The sequence below is a fragment of the Chiloscyllium plagiosum genome, chromosome 3 (assembly GCF_004010195.1).
Source record: "Chiloscyllium plagiosum isolate BGI_BamShark_2017 chromosome 3, ASM401019v2, whole genome shotgun sequence".
NCBI lineage: Eukaryota > Metazoa > Chordata > Chondrichthyes > Orectolobiformes > Hemiscylliidae > Chiloscyllium > Chiloscyllium plagiosum.
In genome coordinates this window covers 35,030,553-35,041,630 of record NC_057712.1, presented here as the reverse complement: position 1 = coordinate 35,041,630, position 11,078 = coordinate 35,030,553, and the positions used below count along the sequence as shown (strand labels likewise).

Sequence of the window (11,078 nt, the reverse complement as noted above, 5' to 3'; positions counted from 1 at the left end):
ATCACCATTGTTAACAGCTAACCTGAGAATGCAACTTTAAAAAAAAGTGTTTTGTGATTTACACATGAAAGAAGTGAAACTATCACTGTATTCTAACAGATGAAAGGCTTAACAGACAATCAATTCTTCAATGTATAATTTCAGTTACATCACACTGCAAATTTTTGCTATAAATTCTGTGTTACGATTGAGCCCTCCACAATCACCTGAAGGAGCGTCGCTCCGAAAGCTAGTGTACTTCCAATTAAACCTGTTGAACTATAACCTGGTGTTGTGTGATTTTTAACTATGTAAGGTATAGACAGGATAAATCGAGTGAATCCTTAGAAGAGTATAAAAGAAGTAGGAGTACACTTAAGAGGGAAATCAGGAGGCCAAAAAGAGGACATGAGATAGCTTTAGCAAATCAGATTAAGGAGAATCCAAAGGGTTTTCACAAATATATAAGGACAAAAGAGTAACGAGGGAGATCAGTAAGGCGGCCTTTGTGTGGAGCCGCAGAAAATGGGAGAGTTACTAAATAAGTATTTTGCATCAGTATTTACTGTGGAAAAGGATATGGAAGATGTAGAATGTAGGAAAATAGATGTTGACATCTTGAAAAATGTCCATATTACAGAGGAAGTCTGTAATATGTCTTGATGTCTTGAAACACAAAGGTGGATAAATCCCGGACCTGATCAGGTGTACCGTGAAACACTGTGGGAAGCTACGGAAGTGATTGCTGGGCCTCTTGCTGAGATATCTGTATAATCATTAATCACAGGCGAGGTGCCGGAAGACTGGAGGTTGGCAAACGTGGTGCCACTGTTTAAGAAGGGCGGTAAAGACAAGCTAGGGAACTATAGACCGGTGAGCCTGACCTCAGTGGTGGGCAAGTTGTTGGAGGGAATCCTGAGGGACAGGATGTACATGTATTTGGAAAGGCAAGGACTGATTCGGGATAGTCAACAAGGCTTTGTGCGTGGGAAATCATGTCTCACAAACTTAATTGAGTTTTTTGAAGAAGTAACAAAGAGGATTGATGAGGTCAGAGCTGTAGATGTGATCTATATGGACTTCAGTAAGGCATTCGACAAGGTTCCCCATGGGAGACTGATTAGCAAGGTTAGATCTCATGGAATACAGGGAGAACTAGCCTTTTGGATTGAGAACTGGCTCAAAGGTAGAAGACAGAGGGTGGTGGTGGAGGGTTGTTTTTCAGACTGGATGCCTGTGACCAGTGAAATGCCACAAGGATCGGCGCTGGGTCAACTACTTTTTGTCATTTATATAAATGATTTGGAAGTGAGCATAAGAGGTACAGTTAGTACGTTTGCAGATGACACCAAAATTGGAGATGTAGTGGACAGTGAAGAAGGTTGCCACAGATTACAACAGGATCTTGACCAGATGGGCCAATGGGCTGAGAAATGGCAGATGGAGTTTAATATAGATATCTTAATTGGACTTATACACTTAATGGTAAGGTCCATGTTGCTGAACAAAGAAACCTTGGAGTGCAGGTTCATAGCTCCTTGAAAGTGAAGTCGCTGGTAGATAGGATAGCAAAGGCGGCATTTGGTATGCTTTCCTTTATTGGTCAGAGTATTGAGTACAGGAGTTGGGAGGTCATGTTACGACTGTACAGGACATTGGTTACACCATTGTTGGAATAGTGCCATGCAATTCTGGTCTCCTACCTATCAGGAAAATGTTGTGAAACTTGAAAGGGTTCAGAAAAGATTTTTACAAGGATGCTGCCAGGGTTGGAGGATTTGAGCTATAGGGAGAGGTTGAATAGGCTGGGGCTGTTTTCCCTGGAACATCAGAGGCTGAGGGGTGACCTTGTAGAGGTTTATAAAATTATGAGGGGCATGGATAGGATAAATAGACAAAGTCTTTTCCCTGGGGTTGGGGAGTCCAGAACTAGAGAGCATAGGCTTAGGGTGAGAGGGGAAAGATATAAAAGAGACCTAAGGGGCAACTTTTTCACGCAGAGGGTGGTACGTATATGGAATGAGCTGCCAGAGGACGTGGTGAAGGCTGGTACAATTGCAACATTTAAAAGGCATTTGAATGGGTATATGAATAGGAAGGATTTGGAGGGATATGGGCCAGGTGCTGGCAGGTGGGACTAGAATGGATTGGGATATCTGGTCGGCATGGACGGGTTGGACCAAAGGGTCTGTTTCTGTGCTGTACATCTCTATGACTCTATGCCTATAACTGAACTGCCTACACATTCATAAGTACAAAAACTGGGATTATTTTTGAGTTTTGTTCCTATTAAGACAATAGACTGGAATACTGATTCTTATTTACACATAGTCCCAATATGAGTTCTTGGATTGCAGTTGAGCAGTAACTCATGCAATATTAGTCACATATTAAATTACAGATTTCCCTTGGTTTCACAGTCTACTATTATCAGCACAAATAATTCGGCACAAATTTGGCAAACCGACTGATTTACTTGTTAGATAAACAAACACGTTTATGATTTGCTATTCAATAATAATAGTTGAGACTTCAAGCTCATTTTACAACCAAGACCTACAGCAAACAATTTTCTTTTGAAGAAGTGACAAAGAAGATTGAAGAAGGCAAAGGGGTGGATGTTGCCTATTTGGACTTCAGCAAGGCGTTCAACAAGCTTCCACACTGTTAAATGGCTAGCAAAGTTGGATCACATGGAATCCAGGAGGATCTGGCTAATTGGATACAAAATTGGCAGTGCAGGCTTGTTTTTCAGTTTCTGACACTCCAAAGAAAACAGCCCTAGCATATTTAACATCTCCTTATAGTTCAAGCCCTCCAAGCCTGGCAACATCCTTGTAATCTTTTAGGGGAGTCCAAAACTACAGGGCATAAGATTAAGGTGAGACAGGAAAGCTTTAAAAGCAGCTTAAGGGGCAAATTTTTCATGCAGAGGGTGGTGTGTGCATGGAATAGGCTACCAGAGGAAGTAGTGGAGGCTGGTATAATTACAACATTTAAAAGGCATATGGATGGGTATATGAATAGAAAGGGTTTACAGGGAATATGGACCAAATGCAAGCAAGTGGGACTACATCAGTTAAGGATATCTGGTCAGCATGGGCGAGTTGGACCAAAGGGGCTGTTTCTGTGCGTAAAGTTGGACCAAAGGGGCTATTTCTGACTTGATGCTACAACATTATTGGCGTTGTGGTGGAGTTTAAACCCTCAGCTTTGGGACACTATGCCATGCCAATATGCATGAACCATATTAACAGTTTTTAAACAACTTTATTTCCCATGAACAGTGACCAGATTCAGTTCTGAGAAGAAATTGCAAAACCCTGTATTACCTGTCTTTCATCAGTTGGTAGAGATTTTCCTTCATATATTCAAACACAAAGTAGAGGTGATCATTTTCTCTTACAACTTCTTTCAGTTTGATTACGTTCGCATGGTTTAATTTTTTAAGTGACTAGAATGAGAAAAGAATCAAACTTAATTAATATTTAAATTCTTGGAATGAGAGGACAATACAACATAACCTAAAAGAGAAGTTAAGAGGGAGATGAGAAGGTGAAGACCTAAGTAGACTGGCAACATGAAGGCTCTGTCAACCTTGATGATACAGCTTCATTTACAAAATCTTGTGCAGACTCCCAGCCAACAAACTGGTCAGACTGAGAATCAGGTTGTACAACAGAAGTAGAAGTCATCAACAGGAGACAGTAGTCAAAGATCTATGGAGATAGCCTTTCAATCAAATTGGTTGGGGACACTCTGGTTGTGACTGAACAGGAGAAAAGTCATAACAACTGTTCAAGCGAAACACAACCTTAAGCAGATAATTAACAAAGCAGTATTAATATAGCTCTTCATGCAAAGCAAGTGGCTTCCCTGTTAAACAAGTGATCCAAAAGCAGAAAATGTTCGAGCGCAATTATCTCAAAAGAAAAATCTGATGGTAAAACAAACATGAATTGAAATTACCTTGACTTCTCTGAGATTCATACATTCATCCCAAGAATAGAATTTCCTCTTCATTCTATTAAAAGAAAGTAACCAATTTTGCACAAGTGAAACTAATTTACTTGAACAGGAAGCATTGTTAACACATACACCATTTAACAGAGGCTTGGCGCAGAAAGCTTTGTTTTTTGAAAAGAAATTCATAATGTTATGTTACGCTAATACTATAAACCTTCAATTAATACATTTAAATTTGGACAGATTATTAAAAATGCCACTGCAAATCATACAATCTTGGGTGCTTTGAGCTGCCGACATCCCAAGCTTCAAGCAAATTACCTAATTAAATATAGAAATTGATAGTCATCCAGGAAATTTATTTTTATTGTTAAGAATGAATCAACAAAAATAACTATAGAGTTCCATCAAACCTGACTCTGCCTCAACACAGACCAAAGGAAAGATTGAAACTCAATATGCCCAATTGTCTTCCATTGTACAGTAGTTCTTATTCGATGTAGGCTGATGAATCTCAAATGATGCCAAACAGCAACACAGATGATTGATTTCAATATATACACTGTGTTTAGAAAAACATCTGAACTTGTAGAAGTCACACAATGAGAGAAAACTTTTGTTGTCCGATTTTAAAAATCAGAAGGCAGCTGATAGTGACAAACAATTCCATCCTAAACCAAACAAGTAATCTAAGCTGCCTAAGTAATAAACAGAAAAATCTTGAAAAACGGAAGAACCAAAAAAAAAGAAAAGAATTCCTCAACTTGTTCCAATTTTGAGTTCAATCAATAACCAACCTCCTGAAAAACTTAACTATGAGAAAAATATTTTACTCCAAAACCTTTGCTTTACAAGCCTTTCATTGTAACATTAAAGCATCACCTTCATCAATAAACTATAAGCCTGCCAAGCGAAAGACTGAGTTGTTGATCCAAGACAGATAGATACGACCTTGAACACCTTTAAACCTTTGACCTCTAGCATGTGGTGTGACACAAGAGGGGAAAAATTTAAAAAGGTCCTGAGGAATAACTTCTTTCACACAGAGCAAAGTGTGTATATGGAACGAAGTGCCAGAGGAAGTGTTAGAGGTGGGTACAAGTACAAAACTTAAGACATTTGGACTTGTACATGAACAGGAAAGTTTAGAGGGATACCACATTGGGACGAGTTCAGTTTCAGAAACCTGATTGGCATGGACGAGGTGGACCAAAGGGTCTGTTTCTGTGCTAATGATTCCATGTACCTAATTTATGCGAGAGTGTGAAAGCAGTCACGATTAAAAATCCAGGATAAGAGTGTGATAGCAAATAATAAAATTTACATAAAAATGAAACACTGCACCTACTGAAATTAGAACAACATGCTGGAAAAATGCAACATATCTAACAATATCTGTGGAGGAAGTAGAGATAAGATTTCACATCCAATAGGGTCATTTCAGACTCGAAGCGTTAACTCTATTTCTCTCTCCACAGATGCTGCTAGACCTGGCTATTTTCTCCAACATTTGGTTCTTAGTGTCATAGAGGCATACAGCACAGAAACAGACCCTTCGGTCCAACTGGTCTATGCTGACCAGGATTCCCAAACTAAACCAGCCCCACTTGCCTGCATTTGGCCCATATCCCTCTAAATCTTTCTATTCATAAACCCATCCAAATGTCTTTTAAATGTTGTAACTGTACCTGCATCTCCCACTTCCTCAGCAAGTTCATTCCTCAAACAAACCACCCTGTGTGTCAAAACATTGCCTCTCATGCTCCCTTTAAATCTCTGTCACCTTAAAAAAAAGCCCCCTAGTTTTGAATTCCCCTACACAAAGGAAGAGCCCTTTGCTATTCACCTTACCGGTTATATAAACAAAAACTGAAAAGAAGTTTCTGAAATTTAACTGGGCACATACACTCTTGGGCAAGAAAACAAACTCCTCTGAGACAAGGAGGCCAACCATAGGCTGGGGAAAAAGGAAGACACAGATTCAGTCTATGACAAAACCTTTCTTCAGTTGAGGAGAAAAACAAGGTAAATCCCCAAAAATTGGCTGGAAATAATGAACTTCCTGGGTACTCCCATTAGCTGTACATTCTTGGAAAATTGCTATGGGCTAGTATCGCCACTCAATTACTTGGTAATAATTAACTGACTGCCAATTGTGTGTTTTTTAAAGTTAAATATCAGAAGTGAGAGAATAGTCAAACTCTTACATCAGGGCAATGTTTTCTCCAGCAGAATGTTGAAAAGCTATAGCTGAATATCCCCATTTCTTTAGTTGCTTTACATTACTGAAAAAGGATTACGAACACCATCCTGATTTCAGCATAATATTTTTAGCTCAAAACTATCTTTTAGTACAATATATTTTGACAAATTGGTATCATGCATTGATCAGAAGTTCTTATTTAACAAGTTAAATAATCTTGGTTGTATAGACAAGGGGCAAATGTAATTCTGGGCCACAACTACCCTTTATTGGCTGGCTGAAGAATGGGAAATCTCCAGCTCCTTATCTAAGCCAACCTCCAACTCAAAGAATGTAACTGCATCCTAATTACAGTAATATTTAAAAAGCATTGCCAGAACAGTGCAGTGATACACAAATAGTCTCTGGACGCAACCTTAAAGGAAGATTTATTATTTAAATTTTCTCTGCAACTAAGTACAGCCTCCAAACATCCGCCAATGTGAACAGGAAACCACATTACTGGGAATTACAATTTGCAGTGTATTGTACCCACTATTCAGGTGAGACATGCCTATGAAGTACAGTAATAAAATAAAGTCACTTACTTTTTAATAGCAACTAGCTCTCCTGAATCTATACTTCTTCCCATGAGAACGGAGCCATATGTTCCATCCCCAAGTTGCTTCATAGTGGTGTAACGATTCATGACAATGCAGAGTCTCTGTACTCACAGCAGCGCTTGAAATGTACCCAAGGTTCCTCACTTTGTGGAAAGAAATTATTTAGACAAAATCTTCTGTTAGCGCAGCAACATGTTATGGAGCCATTTGCATCGAGGTCTATACCAATTACGACAGGCATATTTTGGAGGTGATTTTACCTGTACATGGATTGAAAAGAATTTAAGAAATAAATTAGATTGAAACAAACATATTCCACTGGCTATTACAAATTCCCTCTACAGTAGAACAATTCATAATTTTGAGGATATTTGCAATAATATTCCTATGAAATCAACTAAGTGAAATAAAGAGGTCTTGCCAGGGACAGAAAAAATTTGACAACATTAAACCATGGTCTGATCTGCCTATTCAACTAAGCTTAGAAGATCTATTTACTTAGACAACTTTGGCCAACATTCTTACTTCTGGCAATTTCTCCTATAACGTCATAATTGCATTCTAGCGAAACCTTGTTTAATAGGAAATCGCTCAATACAAACAATGGGGCCTACGGGAAAAGTGGGGTTAGAGATGGACCAGCAAAAAAAAAAAAAAATCACTCATACATTGCTCAAAAATCACTCAAAAAAGTCTAACACAATGTATAGCATAGCCTGAATGAAGGTATAATCATATTATTCAACAAAACACAAATAAGTTTTAGACAGTAATTTATTAATGCAGGGGTAGAGGGGGCCATGGTGTATAAGGTAGACTCCTCATTCCTGTTGAGCAAGCTATATCACATATTCTCTCTTTTATGCTTTATAATATCTAGTTTCTCTTCCAGTGTTATAGCCTTTCTTTTGCATTCACCACCCACAATTTTATCACCAGGATGCTTATCACCAAGATTCTTGTCAGAGACTGGCTCCAATGCAACGACGGGTACGTCGGCTTCCAAGAGATCAATTGTGTTAGGGGGATTCTGTAGTCAGAGGTACAGACAGACGGTTCTGTGGCCAGCAGAGAAAAAGCAGAATGGTGTGTTGTTTCCCTGGCGCCAGGGTCAAGGATGTCTCAGAGAGGGTGCAGAATATTCTCACGGTGGAGAGGGGCCAACAGAAGGTCACTGTCCACATTGGAACCAACGACATTGGAAGGGAAAAGGTTGAGATTCTGAAGGGAGATTACAGAGAGTTAGGTAGAAATTTAAAAAGGAGGTCCTCAAGGGTAGTAATATCTGGATTACTCCCAGTGCTACGAGCTAGTGAGGGCAGGAATAGGAGGACAGAGCAGATGAATGCATGGCCGAGGGGCTGGTGTATGGGAGAAGGATTCACATTTTTGAATCATTGGAATCTCTTTTGGGGTAGAAGTGACCTGTAAAAGGAGGACGGATTGCACCTAAATTGGAAGGGGACTAATATACTGGCAGGGAAATATGCTAGAACTGCTTGGTTGGATTTAAACTAGTAAGGTGGGGGGTGGGATCCAGGGAGATAGAGAGGAAAGTGATCGATCTGAGACGGGTACAGCTGAGAACAGAAGTGAGTCAAACAATCAGGGACAAGGTAGAACTAATAAATTAAACTGCATTTATTTCAATGCAAGGGGCCTAACAGGGAAGGCAGATGAACTCAAGGCATGGTTAGGAACATGGGACTGGAATATCATATAGGGTGGCACGGTGGATCAGTGGTTAGCACTGCTGCCTCACAGCACCAGGGTCCCGGGTTCGATTCCAGCCTCGGGCAACTGTCTGTGTGGAGTTTGCACATTCTCCCCGTGTCTGCGTGGGATTCCTCTGGGTGCTCCGGTTTCCTCCCACAGTCTAAAAATTTGCAGGTTAGGTGGATTGGCCATGCTAAATTGTCCAAAGTGTTAGGTACATTCGTCAGAGGGAAATGGGTCTGAGTGGGTTACTCTTCGGAGGGTAGGTGTGGACTTGTTGGGCCAAAAGGCTGTCAGGAATCTAACTTTTGAAAGTTGATTGGAGGCAGTTGTTCGCAGGTAAAGGGACGGCTGGAAAATGGGAAGCCTTCATAAATGAGATAACAAGAATCCAGAGAAAGTATATTCCTGTCAGGGTGAAAGGGAAGGCTGGTAGGTATAGGGAATGCTGGATGACTAAAGAAATTGAGGGTTTGGTTAAGAAAAAGAAGGAAGCATATGTCGGGTATAGACAGGATAGATCGAGTGAATTCTTAGAAGAGTATAAAGAAAGTAGGAGTATAACTAAGAGGGAAATCAGGAGGGCAAAACGGGGACATGAGATAGCTTTGGCAAATAGAATTAAGGAGAATCCAAAGGGGTTTTACATATATATTAAAGGACAAAAGGGTAACGAGGGAGAGAATAGGGCCCCTCAAAGATCAGAGCTGAAAATGTGTTGCTGGAAAAGTGCAGCAGGTCAGGCAGCATCCAAGGAGCAGGAGAATCAACGTTTCGGGCATGAGCCCTTCTTCAGGATTGAGGAAAGTGTGTCCAGCACGCTAAGATAAAAGGTAGGGAGGAGGGACGTGGGGGAGGGGCATTGGAAATGCGATAGGTGGAAGGAGGTCAAGGTGAGGGTAATAGGCCGGAGTGGGGGTGAGGGCGGAGAGGTCAGGAAGAAGATTGCAGGTTAGGAAGGCGGTGCTGAGTTCGAGGCATTTGACTGAGACAAGATGGGGGGAGGGGAAATGAGGAAACTGGAGAAATCTGAGTTCATCCCTTGTGGTTGGTGGGTTCCTAGTCGGAAGATGAGGCGTTCTTCCTCCAACCGTCGTGTTGCTATGGTCTGGCGATGGAGGAGTCCAAGGACCTGCATGTCCTTGGTGGAGTGGGGGGAGTTGAAGTGTTGAGCCACGGGGTGGTTAGGTTGGTTGGTCCGGGTGACCCAGAGGTGTTCTCTGAAACGTTCCGCAAGTAGGCGGCCTGTCTCCCCAATATAGAGGAGACTACATCGGTTGCAGCGGATGCAATAAATGATGTGTGTGGAGGTGCAGGTGAATTTGTGGCAGATATGGAAGGATCCCTTGGGGCCTTGGAGGGAAGGAAGGAGGGATGTGTGGGCGCAAGTTTTGCATTTCTTGTGGTTGCAGGGGAAGGTGCCGGGAGTGGAGGTTGGGTTGGTGGGGGGTGTGGACCTGACGAGGGAGTCACGGAGGGAGTGGTCTTTTCGGAACACTGATAGGGGAGGGGAGGGAAATATATCCCTGGTGGTGGGGTCCGTTTGGAGGTGGCGGAATTGACGGCAGATGATACGCTGTATATGGAGGTTGGTGGGGTGGTAGGTGAGGACCAGTGGGGTTCTATCCTGGTGGCGGTTGGAAGGGCGGGGGTCAACGGCGGAGGAGCGGGAAGTGGAGGAGATGCGGTGGAGGGCATCATCGATCACGTCTGGGGGGAAATTGCGGTCTTTGAAGGAGGCGGCCATCTGGGTTGTACGGTATTGGAACTGGTTCTACTGGGAGCAGATGCGGCGAAGATGAAGGAATTGAGAATATGGAATGGCATTTTTACAGGGGGCAGGGTGTGAGGAGGTGTAGTCGAGGTAGCTGTGGGAGTCGGTCGGTTTATAGTAAATGTCAATTTGTGTGGAGCCACAGAAAATGGGGGAGATACTAAATGAATATTTTGCATCAGGATTTACTGTGGAAAAGGATATGGAAGATACAGACTGAAGGGAAATACATGGTGACATCTTGCAAAATGTCCAGATTACAGAGGAGGAAGTGCTGGGTGTCTTGAAACACAAAGGTAGATAAATCCCCAGGTCTTGATCAGGTGCACCCGAGAACTCTGTGGGAAGCTAGAGAAGTGATTGCTGGGCCTCTTGCTGAGATATTTGTATCATCGATAGCGACGGTGAGGTGCCGGAAGACTGGAGGTTGGCAAACATGGTGCCACTGTTTAAGAAGGACGGTAAGGACAAGCCAGGGAACTATAGACCATGTGAGCCTGACCTTGGTGGTGGGCAAGTTGTTGGAGGGAATCCTGAGGGACAGGATGTACATGTATTTGGAAAGGCAAGGACTGGTTCAGGATTGTCAACATGGCTTTGTGCGTGGGAAATCATGTCTCACAAACTTGATTGAGTTTTTTGAAGAAGTAACAAAGAAGATTGATGAGGGCAGAGCAGTAGATGTGATCCATGTGGACTTCAGTAAGGCGTTCGACAAGGTTCCCCATGGGAGACTGATTAGCAAGGTTAGATCTCATGGAATACAGGGAGAAAGTGAGGTCTGTAGATGCTGGAGATCAGAGCTGAAAATGTGTTGCTGGAACAGCGCAGCAGGTCA

At 42.0% G+C, this 11,078-nt stretch overlaps 1 protein-coding gene across 3 annotated transcripts in view; it reads right to left on the bottom strand.

The window, feature by feature from the left end:
* The window catches only part of LOC122542185 (serine/threonine-protein kinase ICK-like), an 80,219-nt gene that overhangs the window by 54,779 nt on the left and 14,362 nt on the right, over window positions 1–11,078 (bottom strand). For all 3 annotated transcript variants that reach the window (XM_043679640.1, XM_043679635.1, XM_043679648.1), the window contains 3 exons: window positions 6,736–7,010; window positions 3,949–4,003; window positions 3,312–3,433 (listed from right to left, as the gene is read on the bottom strand). In XM_043679640.1, the coding sequence (XP_043535575.1) occupies window positions 3,312–3,433; window positions 3,949–4,003; window positions 6,736–6,836 (278 nt within the window). In that variant the 5' untranslated portion in view covers window positions 6,837–7,010. The remainder of the gene's footprint in view (window positions 1–3,311; window positions 3,434–3,948; window positions 4,004–6,735; window positions 7,011–11,078) is intronic.